General features: G+C 32.9%; 3 protein-coding genes across 3 annotated transcripts; all 3 read left to right on the top strand.

Moving 5' to 3' along the window:
• The first annotated feature begins 2,092 nt into the window (after positions 1 to 2,092).
• On the top strand, positions 2,093 to 3,532 carry Tsp_01490 (protein lon-1). The gene is made up of 3 exons (XM_003377238.1): positions 2,093 to 2,307; positions 2,811 to 3,039; positions 3,242 to 3,532. Exons 1-3 carry the CDS (start codon positions 2,093 to 2,095, stop codon positions 3,530 to 3,532), a joined length of 735 nt encoding a protein of 244 aa, XP_003377286.1.
• Positions 3,533 to 6,259: 2,727 nt separating this feature from the next.
• Positions 6,260 to 9,277, top strand: Tsp_01491 (conserved hypothetical protein). The gene is made up of 3 exons (XM_003377237.1): positions 6,260 to 6,446; positions 7,012 to 7,122; positions 9,000 to 9,277. The coding sequence occupies exons 1-3, from the start codon at positions 6,260 to 6,262 to the stop codon at positions 9,275 to 9,277; spliced, it is 576 nt and encodes a 191-aa protein (XP_003377285.1).
• Positions 9,278 to 10,772: 1,495 nt separating this feature from the next.
• Tsp_01492 (putative neutral alpha-glucosidase AB) lies at positions 10,773 to 18,697 on the top strand. The gene is made up of 31 exons (XM_003377236.1): positions 10,773 to 10,816; positions 11,179 to 11,202; positions 11,733 to 11,800; positions 11,856 to 12,024; positions 12,105 to 12,200; positions 12,268 to 12,370; positions 12,735 to 13,017; positions 13,067 to 13,163; positions 13,221 to 13,322; positions 13,377 to 13,455; positions 13,506 to 13,679; positions 13,738 to 13,877; positions 13,946 to 14,069; positions 14,481 to 14,559; positions 14,643 to 14,866; positions 14,929 to 15,025; positions 15,090 to 15,250; positions 15,311 to 15,510; positions 15,657 to 15,787; positions 15,833 to 15,909; positions 15,984 to 16,058; positions 16,180 to 16,293; positions 16,394 to 16,518; positions 16,735 to 16,838; positions 16,899 to 16,975; positions 17,278 to 17,311; positions 17,789 to 17,961; positions 18,035 to 18,043; positions 18,292 to 18,444; positions 18,533 to 18,598; positions 18,644 to 18,697. Exons 1-31 carry the CDS (start codon positions 10,773 to 10,775, stop codon positions 18,695 to 18,697), a joined length of 3,456 nt encoding a protein of 1,151 aa, XP_003377284.1.
• Positions 18,698 to 19,715: the final 1,018 nt, after the last annotated feature.

Genomic DNA, 19,715 nt, shown 5'->3' with positions numbered 1-19,715 from the left:
AAACTGTCTGCTTATTACTTACTCTATTAAGAAATTGTAAAAGTTTCTACACAAACTTTTCACATCGTTGCTATCAAAAGTTTCCGCATCATCTATTATTAAGGAAGCCATGGTGATGCCGAAAAATGAAAACAAAACAGATTCCAACTACAGAAAAACATGTGCCTTCATATTTAAATACTGTAACCTATAATTACTGTATTAAAATTTCTTAAATTATAAATGCATTTTTTCTGTTGAAGTAAAATAATTACTGATAAAACATAATTTATTTAAGAGGAAAAATAACTTAATTTGTACAAGCAAGATGTATTTGTCATTAGTATATAAATTTTTAACACTTTAAAATATTATTGTTTTTCTAAAGTAGGAAATATTTATTTTAGAAATATTAAGCGTTTGCTACATATCTCAAAAAACGTACTGAAAATACTGTTTTTATAAATATACAATAATCTTTATCATTTTTACAGAATGAAGTACATGACATACTATTTTGCTTTAATCCATAAGTATCACATATCATCATAAGTAAATAACTTTCGTTTCTGTTTTCTTCATTGCGTCAGTATTATTTACAGAATTAATGTAATTAAATTAAGTTATTTTAATAAAGTAATAATTATCTAAATGAAAATGTAAAGTGTTCAACAGTTTAATATTAGTATTTATTAAAAGTTGTCTCTCTACATTTATTATCATTACGCAAAAAGACGGTAAAAGCAATCAGAGCAGTTTATATTCTTTTCTGAATGCTTCATAATGCGCAACGCCGAACATATTGCCACCTTAACGTTTTCTTATTCATCTAATTTGTTTAGGTTATTAGCGAAAAGCCTAGAACAAAAAACATTCAAAACTTCGTAAAAGATATCATTTAGAATTCAAGGCTTCATGTAGAATTGAAATTTCTCTATGTATTTCCAATTTCTAATCATTACTTATTTGAGTAATTTTAACACAAGTGTTGAAGTAATTTTTGAAATGTAATGTTATTGTCGTTTTTGTTTAAATTGAAATTGGCGTGTTAAATTGAAAAGCTAAAGTTTCATGAGCCTAGTACTTTGCTAATCATCAACTGATATGTGGGTATTATCAGAGAAAAAATCGTCAATGGTTTGGTTGAAAAAATAACGTGAACAGTACTCTGCACATGCTATTAATTTTTATTCAGTTCATTCACTTCCTAAAGTTAATGAAAATTTTTCATTTTCGATTAAAAGTAAAAATGTACATATTTTGCAGATAACGTTAACAAAAGGTAAAAGATGCATAATAAATAAAATATTTCATACATTTAACAACGCAATATGCAATGGATAGTGTAAATTTTGACACAAAACTGTAGATATAGAAGAATGATAAATTACGAATAAGTAGAAATAGATGACAATAGAGTAATAGTTGTTTTAAAATGTACAAATCATGCTTAAGATTAATAGCAAAATAAAAACAGCAATATATTGTTTTTATGAGATTTTTTAGTTTGATTTTTAATTGGGGAAACTTGATTGCTGATGATAAATATTGCGCATTTTGTTCCGAAGGAAACAGGAATGTTGAATAAACTGATACTATCACATATGCCAATCCCATTTTCTGCATTCTGATGAAAATATGAATAGTATATATTGATGTGTGACATCATGGCTTGGTTGTCCAGTTCAGCAATGCATGAAAGATTTTGAAATATATTTCCGATTTTCTGCAGGCATTTTGATGTTGCATATCCTGATAGAAAGAAGTGTTCAGTTAACCGCACATTCAAGCAGGCATTGTGAAATTGCTTTTTTACAAAAAAGGACATTTTCTGAAAAACATAACACAGATATGTCTGTGATCTGAATGACATTATGCAAAGGTCGTCAGGTTATGCGATTGCAGATGGAACAATGAAAACTGGATGTGGTCTAGCAACCCCTTCAAAGAAAACCCCTCCCTAGTAGATTAGATTAAATTGAAAAATCGTTTTAACATTTGAACAGATGATTGGAGAAGCAGATTTAAAAGTTGTTAACGAAGTTTTAAAATTTGCTTTCAAATTCCAAACCAATACTGGTGTTCTGTTGTTGGAAAATTTTCACCCTTGAACATGCTCTTCTTTGGAATCTTTATTATAATCAACTTTGGAAATACATGTGGCAGCGTAATTTTTGATATTTACAACGAAAATAAGAACATCGGTGTGATGCAACAGAATCAGTCTTTGGATGCAGTGCCGCTGAAAGTGAAACGAAGTTATAGATTTCATCCATTTTACAAGTCCTGGAAGCAATCCATGCCGTTGGATGCAAAGAACGCCAGAGTGTTAGTTGATGAGCACAATCGGTACAGAAGAAAAGTAAATATTATTTGTAATTTAATAAAATAATTTCCTTTACATAATTTTCATTGATTTATTTTTTATTCAACACGTGCTAATTGATTTTATTTATTAAAGATATATCAAAGATAACATAGTGAACAAAAGCTTTCTTGAATAATGAATTTGAAATAGACACTAACAATTAAATATATAATCATAGAAAATAACACTGTAGAATTGTAATGCATATCCTGATAAATGATTCATGCTGGATGTATATAACAACTTTTTTGTAAAAAGTTTTTTCAACATTTCTACTTGAAAATGTTTTTTAGTTAACATTTATGCATAATGTAATAAAATTAAATTTAATTACATTACATTACATTACATTAATTTTCTAAAAAATCTGTAGCCATTAAAAAACTTCATTGATTATCTATTATTGTTGCTTTTTCATGCTGATAGTTAATTCATTTTAAACTCCTATTAAGATGATATCAAGCAATATGCGTATGCTGAAGTGGAATTCTTACTTGGCATTTCAAGCTCAGAGACACGCAAATCGTTGCACCTTTCAGCATAGCAAAGACAGAACACATACAGGAGAAAATATCTGGGCAGCTCCTTTTTCAGATATAAGTGACTCTGTCAAGCTTTGGTTTAGTGAAATATTCAATCGACGCTGTGGATGCACAAATTATTTCAAAGCTTGTTGCGGTCATTACACTCAAGTAATTTCATCATTTGTAATATGTATATAAATAAGTGTGTAAAATACGGCACTATTTGCGTGCAGTTTATGAATAATTGAAAATTCATTTTCAAATAAAATTAAAATATATTACTTTTAGAAATTAATGTAATAAAATTATGGTTTTAGCAAATGTAGTATAATAATTTCCGTTGAATTTTGAGCATGTGAAATATTACTAGGTGGTATGGGCTGAATCAGAATTGCTCGGCTGTGGACTTAGCTATTGCAACAGAATTCACAATGCTCCTGGACATAAATTTATCCTCGTTTGTCATTACTGGCCCAGCGGCAACTGGGTCCACTTTGTCAACGGATCTCTTGTCGGCTATCCAGCTTTTCGTCGTTCGAAAAATGGTCCCTGCAGTGAATGTCCAAAAGAATATGATTGTTTAGCTGGACTGTGTCATCGTCAGAATGACACTAAACAATTGCGACAATATGCTGACAATTTGCAGTTTGTGGCAAATTGATCAGCAGCACGTTGTGAATCAGGAATGTTATAAAGCATCTCAATAATTTCTAGTCATTCCATGCTTTGTTTAACCGATTAAATTTAATTATAAATTGCACAAATTGAACTGTTTATGAGCAAATATTTTTATGTATTATTTTATTGCAAATAATTAAAGTTCACTTATTATTTTAAAAAAGGGAAAATTTTAATATTCAAATAAAATTCAAAATTATCCGTATCATCTATGCATATGTATATATATTTAATTATATGCACATATCTGTGTTTCAAGAAATGGTTTGTAGAATGCTACATTTTAATAATGGAAACATTTGTAAATAAATCTTCGTATTCTCTTTGAGAATGTATCTAACGTTGTCAACATCATGGGCGACAAAGTGTTTGCACTGACCGAAACCGGAACAAAAGGTTTGATGAACGTTATCTTTAGATTATTTTGAAGTAAATGTCAATGATAAAACAAAGAGAAAGGTGCAGTCTTGAAACGTTCTATACATAAGCTAAAAATATAATGAACAGGTCAAGATTGTATGTGAAACTTATTTCTACTTTTCAGTATACTAAAGAATTAAGAGCCGTTTTTCATCTGAAAATTTGCAAGCATTGATTAAGCAAATTACTAATGGGCATTGCTATGATTTCATAAACTTTCAGTTTCAAAGCCAAAAATAAGCAGAAAATAAAATGAGCCCTCCAAATAGACTTAAAGATACCTGAATGATAAATGATTGCAGGATAAATATGAAACGTTGCAGAAAAGCACTTCCCAAAATGCCAAAAACAGTTTAACAAATATTAAACATTGCTACCATATTAAAAATTATTTAAATGTATTTAATATTTGCATAATTTTCCTCATACCCCAATACCTTCACATCATTATTGAGGCCAGATTAGTAAAAGCGGCTTCTTACTCGGGCCAGCAGTCTTTTCTCTCCAAAATGGTCTGGGTAGGTGTTCTATGAAGCAAAGAGCAAGGTACTTCTGATCGAAATGATCTTGGTATTCAGATCTGTGCTCTATTTTCTCCTTTCATTAAAACCTTCCTATGGCAGAGCAAAAGGCCGTTATCTATTGCCAAATTTCCTATATGTTACCACAGAATGTGCATTTTACGGCTACTGGCTACGGGACAATATAGGGACCAACTTTCGTTTTACATTGAATTCTTCAGCAACTGAATTTCCGCATCTGATGCTTGTTTTGGTATCACTTTTCCATTTGAATTGTCTTGATTTTTGTCTAGACCTGTATCTCTACACATGGTTGATTGGTGCAAAATGACGCAGATATCTAATCTGCCTGAGTTGAGTGCTTCCTGCATTGTTGACAATCCTTTCTAGATAATGCATCTGCATACCCATAAATTCAAACTAGTCGATGCTCAGTATTTAATTCCAGCTCAGCTAAACTTTCTAACCATCGTGCGTCCCGTCTCTCTGACTCTTCACAATTTCAGAAGCAGCGTAAGAAACCAGCTGTGGTCTGCTCTCAAGGAAAAGTCCGCAATATAAGTATGGGTAAAATTCGCGTAGTGCCCAGAATAAATTGAGCATTTCTCGTTTTGTAGCGCAGTAACGGTGTTCAGCCTTATTGTCCAACTGCCATGCATTATTGCCTTTTACTTTCCATCCACATTGTGTTTCAGGAGTGTACCAAACTCGCCATCACTTGTATCCCTGCCGACTTTTAATTTCTGTCGGAAGTGAAAGTAAGCTAAGATTAAGATAGTGATCAGTGATTTCTTCAGTGAAGCAAATGCTGACTGGCACGTCTCTGATCAGTTCGAGTCAACATCATTTTTCTGGAGTCGATATAGAGGAGCAGCAATATTTGCAAAGCGATATTCCTACAATTTTCCGGTAGCATGATGCCAGCTCCATCGTCTCAATAGTGAAATACATGTACATTTCCGTCAGTAGCGGACAGCATGTGTTTAACTGCGATCCGCTTCATTCCTCTGACCACAGTGGTTCTCACATTTTTCCCCATACACCCTTTACACCGTTTGTCAAAACGTCGTTCCCCCCTTTGCAGACTGTTTGGCTCGAAAGGCGCATTCCAAATAAGGCAAATATATTCAAAATATATTTATTATTATATTAGTACATGCACACTTAGTTCAATAATTTTCATAGCAAGTTTTACAATTTAATATAAACGAAAAATGTTGATGCATTATAAAACTTCAATGAAAGTACAACGTTCCTTTTTATCTTCATCAATAACACACCAAACTGAAACACATACAAAAAAGGTCCAGTATCAGGCATAAAAGTCCAGTAACATAGCACCAAATCCACCATTACACAACTTTCTCATAATACAAAAATGGAACCGAATCTATCATTGCCCAACTAGCTCAGAATACGAAATGGTATCGAATCCACCATTGCCCAACTTTCTCACAGTGCGGAATCTGTTGCAGTATGTGAGGATGCTCTCTGTTGGCAGATTCTACAAATCGCCTGATTTCACATTTAATGAATTCCATGAAAGATCTGTCATATCTGGTTTGCTTGTACATGCACAAAAAATGGAGATATTAATCAAATCTTTCAAATCGTTGGAAAAGAAGTGTTTTCGTTGGCAGATTCTTCATATCGCCTGACCACATTCAGTGAATTCCATGAAAGATCTGTCATATCTGGTTTGCTTGTACATGTACAAAAAATGGAAATATTAATCAAATCTATTTTGATTAATATTTCAGTCCATCCTGATGAATGGTGCAGTTAATGCGAAAATTGTAGTTGATGCTTCTTTGTTAATTCTCAGATTCGCTAAAGAGTGCTTGAAAGGGCACAACTTCAACAAACACACAACGCAGGCCATTCATTTTCAACTTCCAATCTGTTTCACTGCTTCGTTTTCATTTTCAACGGGGTTAAAAAAGCAGATTCACAACGGTACGTCGGCACAAATGGAAACAACGCATGGATAGCTGTTTCTGCTACTTTTGGGTAAGAACCACATATGAAGGGCTGAAATTCAATGACTGATTTCTCTTCGAACATATCTCTTGCACTTGAATCCGTCTTTAACTCCACTTCATCAACAACTGTTGGTTCACCACGAGTGTATAGCTCTACCAGCTCTTTAAGGTCATCGTTGCTAAGACTCTCGCTGTGAGACTCTAATAACTGCTGAACATCTTCCTCAGGAAATTCCTGTTCTGCCCTGACATATGAACTACAGCTGCTTCACCATTGATACGTATGTTATGAAGGTTCGTTCACCTTTTAAATCTACCAAACCAACCTCTGCTGTCTATAAATTTTTCAGAATCATCTCCAGTTTCTTTTTGGATATGACAAAAGATGCTTTTTGCCTTCTTCATAATTAGCATCTGGCTAAGAGGCATGCACCGTCGCGTTTGATCAGTCACCGTAACACTAAGCCTTCTTTCCACTTGCTCAAACAAATGGGTTCTTGAACGAGTTACTTTTGTTGTTGAAAAATTCCAGGTTGTAGGTGCTGAAAATTTTATCACATCCACATTTTTTATAATTGTTCTTATCGTGGACGTTGCCAAATCAAGAAAAGTATTCATGTCGACCTGCCAATCTCCAGCTTTCAAAAAAAGTAATACTTGTAGTTTCATATCCAGAAAAATGCTCTTTCTTTGCTTTTTTGAGCTCTCTATCATTTCTTGCGCACTATCATCCCGCAATAATGGAAAGAACGCACTAAAAATATATGATAAAATATATAAAATCTAATAGAATACAAAAATTCCATACCAATCGTCGTGAATGACTAACTGATTGAATGTTTCAGATAAGTCAAGTGACAGGAGAGTTGCTGGCAACTAAGCAAAAATGAGTCACTTGATACGCCAATTAGAAACAGTACTAAGCGGGGTATTGGGTAGTATGACAGATCACATTTGTCCACCGCAAATCATTATCGGAAACTGATAAGATGTCAGAGAAATCATTCAACGGCTTTTCCAAAATGGACATGCATTAACATCCCGAGTTTTATGCCACTCGGAAGCAGTTTGTTTTCCATTCCATCTAATTAATTTCCTTGACAACGTGCCCCTTCGCGTCCGCTGCTCGCATGCCTCTTCAAAACCTGCAGGTTACGACTTAAGTCCGCGGGCTAGCTTAAAATCTTTGCCGCTGCAGCCAGTTAGAATATGTCAGTGACCATCTGGGTTACACTTTTGCCAGCAGTGTCTTCAGGTGATGAGCAAACTCTTCTATAGTTCGCCGTCGCTCTGCACCCAACTCAAAAATTCGTTGTGTTTCCGTTCTTCACATAACAATATGTCATATGCTCTCAAACTGTAGAGTCGTCCGATTCACGCAATCTCAGGACAGACAGAGTGGACCTAAAATTATAAATATTGTGTTGTCAGCATAAAATCGTATCACCATAGGTCGGCTTTCCATGAAAACGGCGACATACCATGAAACATACTTCTGCGCTCTCAAACCATTTTAATATGTCACCACTACAAGAAAAGGATGTTAACAAGAGACAGTACCATTATCCCGCCACGTTCACAATTTGCGACACTCTCCGTCGCTTGCGCTTCACTTTTATGCCCGTTAAGTAGAACAGACACAACGATGCACACGAGGACACACAATCACTAACACACACGCACAACAACGATCACCATCTTAAGATATCTCTCTTCTGACGTTCTTACAGTTCAAGCTTTTATTATCAGGTACCACACAGTATACGGTATTCAACCTATTCGCGGATGCGTGTATTCCCTATAATTTATATTACTCGAAATGTGTATTCATCGCATCATCTGTGCATTTATCGCGTCGCACGTACTTCAAATTATCAATTATAACAAATTCATTTTCGATATTAAAATAACTCACTTTAACTCATTTTGCTGGTGACACGACCGTTGTTGCCGGCGAGCCAGTGGAGTGTAATTTTTATTCGGTGGCAGGTGAAATCAACAATGATCAGCTAACAGCAATCCGACTCATCTTCGCTTCTGAACGTGACACAAAGCAGGACAAACCGGTGGAATCACACACTTTATCCAACGAAGTTTCAAAACAGTGAAACAGTGAACAGTGAAAACGTGCAGAGATAACTGAAAAGACAATAAACAAAAGCATAAACACAAAACAGAACATTTCGCACTGGCACTACTCTGCGGATCACACACTATGCCAACTCAGTCACTTAACTGCCGACCTACCGTAAGGTACCGTATCCTGAATTCAGGTACAAGCTTCACAACTTGATACAGCCACAATCTTCGCAATGGAATAAATTCCAACACATTTCCTTAATTTATAAGATAAACCAAAAAATGTCACAGATGCATCCAACCATAAGCAAAAAATATAAAGTGATAATATTAATGTGATTGCTGATGCAATTTTCAGGAAAGAACAAAATTTTGGCAATTCATTTTCCATTTCTTAATGTCATCTTTATTGAAAGCTTCTTTATTTTTTATTCATCTGATTTTTCAGTATTTATATTCATAACTGTCCTTTTCGAAAGTAGCAATAGTGAAATGCAGTGTAATAGATGTGACGTTGTTTGTTCCGGATCCGGCCGACGCGGAGGCAGAGCCGCGGGCCTAATCCCCACAGCCCCGAAGACAAAGATCAAGGACCACACCAGCCACAACATCCAACGATGTTATCTAGACAAGCCGCAGGGCGGTGGCTGTCAACAAGACAATACCGAATCAAATTTCCCTGTCCGACCCCCGGCGCCATCCCCTGCGACGAGGGTCTGCCTATAAATATAGGAGAAGGAATGGGTCCGATGTGGAAGTCAGTGGTTGCGAGCCGTGGTCGGATCGAACAGTATTGACGTAATGTCATGGAGCAGAGGCGAGAGTGGGACCAAGAGGAGCAATGCGCCGAATCCCGTTGGACGAAGTACTGCGGAACTCGAGGCTGATTTGCTGGCCCCCGTCGGCGAATCGTTACATAGGGTTAGCATTTATTCATACCTTAAGTAACAAAAGTGACAGTAAAAATGAAATATAGCACTTTATTTATAAATATATTCAATAATTAAAATACTGTTTCGATGAAACAACGTTCAAAAAACTCAATTAAAGAATCGTTAATTTGAAATTAAAAGAAGAATATTGTGGAAAACAATACATCCAAACCAATGTTATTGTTGGAAATTATTCTACAATGAATCTGGTGGCCTGTACTTGAGCGCGGGCTACGGTGGGTTACGGTAGAATGACGTCATAGACGGAGAGAAAAAACTAGTTGCGTGGGAATCGTAGCGTGTTGTTGTGTTCTGTATTGCGTGGGCGTGTTTGTTGTTATTTATTGTTTGTGTTGTGGTTTCTCACTACACCGTTGGTCCCGTTTCTAAGACTCCATCTTTGCTTAGTAAAAGCCTGTTTACACCTATTTGTCTTGCTTTTTGTCACGTTCGGAAACGAACATAGCTCGGATTGCGGCTAGATAATCATAGTTGATTGATCTGCCGCCGAATAAAAACTACAGTCCACTAGCTTTCAAGCGACAACGATTTTTCCGCTAACAGTTACTATTCAGTCATTTAAAAAAAGTCAACATTAAAGCAATGAAATAGGCGCTGTATAAAAATCTCGTTTAATTTTCTAATAAATTATTTTTCAAAAATTGTGTATCAGATAATACTTTTTCTCTTCAGTAAAGTCACTTTTCACTGAAAACTATTATACGCTATGTGGAAAATAGTTTCATTTTTATCTAAAAGTGCTGTAATACTAAAATCACAGATAACCCAACAAAATTAACAAATAAATGTGATTACTGTATGTAAGACCGTGATTGCCATTTACTGTAAATACTGGCAACTCACTTAATTCATGTAAAACTATATTTACAATATATGTACATCTATTCATAATAATTTTATGATATTCTGATTTATACGTTTTTATTATTCAAATAAAATGAAATAATCTGCATAAACTATAAAACTGGTGAGATAATTTAAAATCAACGAATCCGAATGAAATTCATAATATTTATTTAAAATTTTTCTTTATTACGGACTGTTTAGTTTTCGCATTTTTTATATAAAATTGCAGTTTATATTACTAAAATTGTGCATTTTCAATGATATACTAGTGATTAATGTAATTGAGGTGTTAAACAGCAAATGAGGCATCAAATATTTTTTAAAATACATCTTGTGAATATTGACTTCTTTCTATAAATTGTATGACAAATTTGTAACCGATTTTATTATCTTTGATTTCAAATTAACATGACAATCAGTTAATGGTAATTGTAATTTGGTTGCCTTGGACTTTACCTGGTCGAAGGTCGCTAATTTTGTAATTTTTCGAATTTAATATTTATGTTTATTTTTCTTATTAGATTTTAATTAAATAGTTGAACAATTTTTTGCTCAAGATTTGATCATAATTTATCTATAATTTTTGTTTCGTTTTGTTTTGTTATATTCCATTTTAAATATAAATAAATAAATAAATATATATATATATAGCAAAAATACATTGTGTTTATTTAAAAGAAAAAAGTGGTCTGTAGTTTTCGATTTTTTGTACTTGGCTCATATTTTATTACTTTTATACATGCTTCGGTTCAGCAGTTGATGTTGCATGTTGAAGCTTTCAATTTGTCCGTCTCTGCTACATTTCTGTAGTTATTAATATATTTTCAGATTGAATTTTTCATCTTTGAACAAGTTAATTTATTATTTTTTTCAGTAGTTTTTAAATTTACATCAAGTATATTCGCATAATAGAATGTTTTTAACGATGTTTCTTTTAGGTTGTTGGTATCGTCTATTACGCTGGTCTGTCAGCTTTAACTTTTGGCAGAAATGCGGCTGTTTCTAACCACTTTTATTTTCATTGCTTTGCTTTGCCAGGTTGCGGCAGTGGATCGAAGCAAATTTAAAAATTGCGCTCAGAGCTCATTTTGTAGGCAAGTTTTAAATTATTTGATCAGTTCGTCCTGAATGTTGCAGATATCTCTTATCGAAATATTTTTTGTTTCTATGTATGATATTTTAAATTCATGCTGGTGGAAATAGTTTACAAATTGTATCGTTTAAGTGTTTGTTAATTTTATCGGTTTGTTATTTTCTGTGGAACTTTCAATTGTAATTTTGACTTCCACCAGTATTTAATATTATACGTTTTCAATTAAAAAATGAATCTCCAATAATAACCTAATTTTGAAAGGTATATCCTGTAAGTGTGCATATTTCAGACGCCAAAGAAATTTTAAGCCAACTATTTCGCCATACAGTATTTTGCCCCAGTCAGTGTCTGTGTCGGGTAATTTCATAAAAATAGAAAACGCTTTTTATATTTAAAAAGAATTGAATTTAAGGATCTGGATTTCATGCAGAAATTCAGTGTGGCAAGGGTCGTTCTTTGTTGAAAATGACATTGCAGAATCTTCAAGTTGGTGCTGTTCGTCTTATTATTGACGAAAAGGAACCGCTTCGTGAAAGGTTCCGCCCTTTGCAAGCTTTGAACGGTGAACCTGTGACGTCAGAGTATTCGACTTTTTCACTTTTATTTGTTATTTATTTGCACGAGAAAGGTTTAAAATAAAACTTTTATTTTTCTGTTTCAGCTTTATATCAACAGAAATTGGTTCCGATATGGCCGTTCTGAAAGTTGCGGCTAACAAAGAAGTGGTAGTGATGTTCAAACCACTCCGGTTGGATATGTTTGTGGATAAAAATTTAGTTATGAGCTTCAATGGGGATGGAAGATTTAATTTTGAAACGTTCAAGGAGAAACCAAAGTACTTCAACAACAAGTTTACATGTTATGCTATACGACAATCAGTTGCTCTTTATTTATAGGGAATTGGAAGATAATGCAGAACCCAAACCGGTATGTCTTTTTATAATTAATGTTTTACTAATTGTTGTATTTTGCATGAAAAATATTATATTATAGAATATAATTTTTACTGACTTTAATTAATTATCATATTTTTACTGACTTTAATTAATTATCATATATATATATATATATGTATGTATGTATTATGCAACGCATTTGCATGCCATATTCGCATATTTTCTTCGACGTTGGTATTATTTTTATTCATTTATTTTAATTATTTCTTAGCACTTGTCAATTAATTGTCAATTTGAACGGTTTCTCTTATTCTTTTTTTATTTCCTTTTCCGAAATATCTGGGCTGAAATGATTACGTTTGACGAGTTTTTTCGTTGGATGGGCCCATTTTTAGTTGACACTTTTCAATCGTCTTTTCGATTACGTTCAAACTTCTGTTTTGAAATGGTTGAAGCCGTTGCAGAGCGAACAAAATCCAGCAGATGAAGCATCTGAAAATAAGAAATACGAACAGAATCAAGGTGTCGCGTATGATCGAGATGGAAATCCAATTAATGATGCCGAGCATCCTTTGGAAGAAGGTGGTGGGGTTGAACAAAATGCCCACGAAGAAGAAGAAGATACCGATGGTTTGTGGACAGAACATTTTCACACTTTTACCGACAGCAAACCATACGGTAAAGCGAACGATGCGTAGCACGCGAAATTGACTTTGAAAATACTTAGGCCCGAGTTCTGTGGCTGCGGATATAAGTTTCATTGGATTTCGTCATGTTTTTGGTTTACCAGAACATGCAGACAGTCTTGTATTGCGAGATACAAAGTAGAAATATTAAATGATTTTATTTTCACTTAATTATTTAACATTAATTTCGTTTAGTCAAACTGATCCGTATCGACTGTATAACTTGGATGTTTTTCAATATGAAGTTGACTCTCCTATGGCACTTTATGGTGCAGCTCCGTATATGATTGCTCATAGGTATATTTCATTGGATGTGTTCTTTTGAAATATGCAGACTATGTGAATTTTAAGTGCGAAAGCTACGGTCGGTGCTTTTTGGCTAAATTCGGCCGAAGGTTGGTTCGATGTCAGCTATGAACCGGACGATTCTGTACGTTCCTTCAGCTAATGTTATGTTATTAATTTTCATTTCTATTTTAGAGTTTGTTAAAAAATCTCTTCAGCCGTTTTTTTGCTAACGATAAACTGCCAGTTGCAAAAACACATTGGATGTTTGAAACAGGTTCAGTGGATATTTTTTTTCTTTTTGGTCCAAAGCCAGACGATATTTTCCGTCAATACAGTACACTTACCGGTGTTAATCCACTACCACCAGTAAAATATGGTTTACTGATTAATTTCATAATCAATTTTTTAATTTATACTTCTATAGTATTTTGCTTTGGGTAAACACGTTTCACGGTGGAATTTCATTGATATGAACGACGTGAGACAAACTGACGCCGGATACGATCTGCACGATATCCCATATGATGTTATATGGTTAGATATTGAGCATACTTATGGAAAGAGGTATTTTAATGTTGAATTTGATGGGAAGATTGTGTTGTACTTTTGTGCATTTTGCATATAACTTTTAGATATTTCACTTGGGATCCGATTAAATTTTCCAATCCAGCTGAAATGATTCGCAATATTTCAGCTAAAGGGCGCAAGATGGTTGCAGTGGTCGATCCACACATTAAAAAAGACGAAAATTGGGACGTATGTATATGTTATTTAAATTTAATACGATTATTTATTTGTAATAGCAAATTAATAGCTTTTTAGTAAAAGAAATTGAAAGGTTTATGGCATATTATATTATATTATATATTTTTTGAGTTTTATGGATTTTTCTTAATTTGGAGAATTTAAGATATTTGTTCAGCTGTAATTGTCGTAGCTTTGAAAGAGCTCAATCAATTATTAATGAGCAATATCGATAGAACTACGTTTTATGTTTTAAGTTATTTATTTATTAACAACTCCTGACAGGAAATGTAAAGAAATGTTAAACGAAGACTGTAATTTACATATGCTATTATTAAATCATTTACGTAATTTATTTAAAATTTGGTGAGCTAGAAATATTTTGAATAGAGTAAACATTCATTCAGACTTGAAATATTTAAGCTTTACCAAGAAGCCTTAGAAAAAGATTATTATGTGAAAGATGTCAATAATCGAGTGTATGAAGGTTGGTGTTGGCCAGGTAAGGAATATAACACGATTTCATCATTTTTTCTTGCTTGTTTTCTTTCTGAATTCTGATAAAACGTAATAAAATTGTTTCAGGTGCAGCTGTATATTTGGATTTTTTAAATCCAGAAGTACGAAAATGGTATGCAAATAAATATCAGTTTTCTGAATATAAAGGTTCTACGGAAGATTTGTACGTTTGGAATGATATGAACGAGCCATCTGTATTCAGCGGTCCGGAGGTTTCTATGCCAAGGGACAATATTCATTTTGGTGGCTTAGAACATCGCGAAGTGCATAATGTATACGGCTTGTTTCACGTAAGAAATTATCAAATTTCTTAATATTATACTTTTTGAACGATTCTTTATTTTATTTTAAGCACATGTCTACTTTTGATGGTCTGTACCAACGTAGCAATGGAAAGAAGAGGCCATTTGTGTTAACTCGATCATTTTTTATTGGAAGTCAACGCTACGGTAATTTTATCCGTTGTTATTTAAATGTGTTGTTTAAATTATTATTATTTTTATTATTATTAAGCGAATGTATGGACTGGTGATAACGCTGCACAGTGGTCTCATTTGCGAATATCCAATCCAATGGTATTGTCATTGGGAATTGCAGGGTTTCCTTTCACCGGTGCAGATATTGGTGGTTTTTTTGGCAATCCTGATGAAGAATTAATTGTACGCTGGTATCAGGTTAGTTGATGTTCTCCTCCATGGAAATGTTATTTCAAAAAAATTTTTTTGCTTACTTAGGTGGGCATATTCCATTCATTTTTTCGTGTTCATTCCGAATTGAACACGCGACGACGAGAGCCATGGTTTTTTTCTGAGCAAACAAAAGCCCTGCTTCGAGATATTGTCCGTTTGCGATATTCACTTTTACCATATTGGTATAAATTTTTAAGTTTTTATTTTTGGCAGTATATAGCTTGTACAGGTGAACAAGTTGGAAAGTGAAAATAAAAGCAAAATTAAAATATTTTATATAAATTTAAATTTAGTGCAGGTGTATTATTTAAACTGTAAAATTTTTAAAAATACTGAAAATGTACGAGTACATGTTAATGCATTCTTTTCATAGTTTATTTTTTTTGTTCAGGTATACAGGATGTTATGAGCATACCAAAAACGGTTGGCCAATTGTACGACCGATGTGGACTGAATTTCCAACCGATACAGCTCTTTTTAATGAAGAGAAGCAGTTTATGATTGGTAGAGGAACTGTTCAAAGTTTATCGGATGAATTATGAATTTTATTTTGTTTTGCCATTTAAGGACGATGTTTAATGGCAAGACCTGTGACAGAGCCTGGTGAGAGTTCAGTTCACGTGTACTTGCCTGATGAAAAATCGGTATATCATTTGCCAGTGCCAAAGTACTACCAGTCAATATTATATTTATCATGAGGCTCTGTATGTATATGTAGGAATGGTACGATTGGTTTACCCACATTCCTATTGTTGGACCGGGTGTAGTGCAAGTTGCTACTCCATTAGAAAAGGTTTATTCCTTATTTTTACCTTATACTGTGTTGGATCATTATTATCAATTTTTGTTTTTGCTTTACCGTTTGTCAAGTTGAATTTAATATTACCGTTGATAAATTAATTTCATTTTTGTAGATCCCATTATTTGTACGTGGTGGTTGCATTGTTCCTATTAAAGAACGCATGCGTAGATCATCAGGCTTGTCTCATCAGGATCCTTTTACTCTTATCATGGCATTAAATAAAGATGTAAGTGTGGTGTTATGAGGGTAGTTTTCATAAACTTTTAGCGAAGCTTGAAATTCACTTTTGGCATATTTAGCATAATGTTTGTTTAATGTATTTTTAGGGCACTTTTGCAAATGGTACGCTTTATCTTGACGACGGTGACTCATATGAATACAAGAATGGTCAATATTTGTACCAATATTTTGTATACTCTGGTGACAAAAAAAGTGGATCACTAATGTCCACGTATATACGTTTTCTTTTCTTTTTAAATAATATAAAAATATTTAATAAATCATGGCATCGTCATAAATTATTAAAGTAGTGAATATGTTTTCTTCTTTTAATAGTAAGGTTAACTGCTGGTTTCTTGTTATCAGTATGTTTATTTTATAGAAAAGTTTTTCTAATGTTAAAGTTTGTTGAATGAAGGAATTTTTTAATGATATATGAAACTTATAGCACTATGCACCCTAATGCAAATTACAATACGAATGCATGGATTGAAAAAATTGTAATTCTTGGTTTGCAATTTTATCCCACTGATGTGCACGTTTTTCGAGCGGGTAATATTTGAATACTTGTTATGAAATGAGGCAAAATTTCCCGACATATCTGTATTGCAGATTATGTTCCAAAGAAATTGAATTTTGTGTTTGACAATCAGAAAATGATGCTGACCATCCGTAAACCAGAAGTGCCGGTAAAGGAAAACTTTCGGTTGGACATTCATGGATGACGAATTGACGCCGATTTCCACTTTTTAATAATTCTGTTTCTTTCTTCTTCATAATCGATTCGTTCATTTGTTTTGATTTACAACCACTGGTTATTATAATTAAATTAATGTTTTTAAATAGTGTTACGTTATTTTTGTTTCTTCAATACAACAGACGAAAACATTTTTGAGGAAATATTAATTTTTGCGAGTGTATTTTTCAGTTTTTATTTATATCTAATTTTCCGGCATTTCTTTCTAGTGTTTAATAATAAAAAAAATTTAAGTATCTGTTTTTGGCTTGCAATATTGCTACTGTCAGTAATTTTTGAAGCATGAATGGTTGCATTATATATTACGTAAGGTTTTATTCTTACTGTGCATGGAGTCAAATTTTTGAAAATAAAATTTATAAACCTTGAAAATACAAAGAATAATAGGCTTTGTATTAAAGGACAATCAATAATTAAGTATACTGTTAAAAAATTATGTTTAAACTCCATTATTTGAAACACTGAATAAAACTTTAAATGAGGAACTTGCGTATAAAATAAATTTGCCAACGAAAGGGTTGAAAAATTATAATTGTGTCAGAATTGAGAAAACAAATCATTTTTAGTATTATATAATATATAATAGTAATAATAGTTACAGTAATTCAAAAATGATATAAAGCAATATTTTATAAGAAAAACATTAAAAAAATATTATGCTGTAATAAAACTTGCACATCAATTATGGTAGTCAAATTTAATAGTATAGTATTCAACCTCATTATGTAATAAATTAATAGTGCAGTATTGAAATGGAGAAATGGACTTTCTTCGTTAGTAATGAGAAAATCTGAAAATATCGATTGCATTATGTCTGTTGTGTTGGAAAAGTGCCAAAAAATATTTATACATCGTGACTATTCTAGTGGAATGGCGGTTCGATTTCAAACAAAGTTACCTCCAGAGCTTGTGGGTCGTGTAAGATAATTATGCTTGTAATCAAAAATTAATCTTAAATCAGAAATTTCTTAATTTTTTAATTCTAATTCAGAGTAAATATGTAAATGATGTCATTCATATTAATGATTGTTTTACTGGAACATAAATTTCGATGTTATTTTTATTTAAAATGAATGTTGAATTGATGATTTATAAACCGAAAGTTGATAACTGTAATTAAATAAATAATCAAGTAAGCCTAGATTTGTTTTATGAATTTTCCACGTAGTCTGCTAGAGTAATATTGTTTGGTACAGCAGATATTCATTTAAATTGCTTTTTGATATTTCTTTTTTGTTATGTGTTTAGATTGATGAACAGCTGTTTGAGAAATGCATTCAAACACTGAATGAAATGTTTGCAAAAGCGGAGAAACTCACATGGAAGTCATTTTTTGAAAATATCATTGGCTGCTTTACTTGCTATCTTTCACATCTGTGCATGGAATATCAGTTCAGTAAAGTAAAAATATAAGATTTGATTAAAATTTATATTACTTTGTTTGTTTTTTTCGAATTTGCGATTTATCGCCGATTATCTGCGTGAGCAGAATGAAACAGTATTCATTCCACATGGTCTGTTTATCACGGATCCTGCCGAACGCGGCTTGAGAATGGTTTGTTTTTTTATATTATTTCTTCAATTAATATTTATTTTTCAGATTGAAATCTCTATCCTTAACAACGTAAATGTCACCCAGTCACCAGTAGTTTGACAGTGCTATGCTTTTCTTAATCACTTTTACCTGGCTTTTGAATTATATTTTCAATTCATCTGAATTGAAATCAGAAATGTCTACTTGTTTATAACTGTTCAGATTGCTCGTTGACAGGTTTGAGTCGGCATTTTCAGAAGAAAAACCGCCTCGGTTGCTATTTAAAGGTTGAATCAATTCACACTATCGATCTATAGATGGTAGGCTTCATGTTGAAGCCAGTATCTTATCTTAGGGACGGCTGAAATTTTAAACTGCATCCTTTGACGAACAAGAGAAAATCATTACATCAATTTTTGGTTATTCACAGTATATGAAGAAAGCTATTAATTGTACAGTAAACTCTAAATATCAATTTAAACAAGACTTTTTGTAATAAATGGTCATCGTTTATTCACTCAAGAAAGGTAAAAGCAAAACGCCAATCTAAATTACATGAAACTTTTCAAATAAACACAAAAATGACTGCTAATGCAATCTGGATAAGCATAACATTAAAACTGCAATAAATAACGCAAAAAATAGCAAAAATACTACAGAGTTGGAAGCACTGTCAATGATTAGATCAAATTCATAAACATCAGCAAAGAAAGCTTAAAAGTTAAACAAAAAATTTAAGGGCAAAGAACCACCGCAGTGTTTCAATAAATCTAACAATTGCAAACAGTCAAAGCGAACAGTAAAAAGCTGTAATAATAAGAGGACGATATTACATATGCTTTATAACTTTGCTTTTCAAATCATCGTGCAACTCAATGAACTTTTCGGCCGAAACGGATTTTCTTTCATTGAAGTAAATCCAGAAACCAGAACGTCTTCTCTTTGATGTTCATTTATAAATCTAAATTTATAATGTTGATTTCAACAAACGGAATATTTCACTTTCAAACTTCATAAGATCCTTCGCAGCATCGCTGACGAGCACTCGTTTAATGTAAAGTTCACGTCGAAGTTGGTCTGCAAGCATTCGAAACTGTTGAATATCAGCCTTGTCGCGATTTATCATTTCGGTTCAACA

This window comes from Trichinella spiralis, assembly GCF_000181795.1.
Source record: "Trichinella spiralis strain ISS 195 chromosome Unknown Scfld4, whole genome shotgun sequence".
Classification (NCBI taxonomy): domain Eukaryota; kingdom Metazoa; phylum Nematoda; class Enoplea; order Trichinellida; family Trichinellidae; genus Trichinella; species Trichinella spiralis.
The sequence above is the reverse complement of the archived record's forward strand: the minus strand, read 5'-3'. Positions and strand labels throughout refer to the sequence as shown.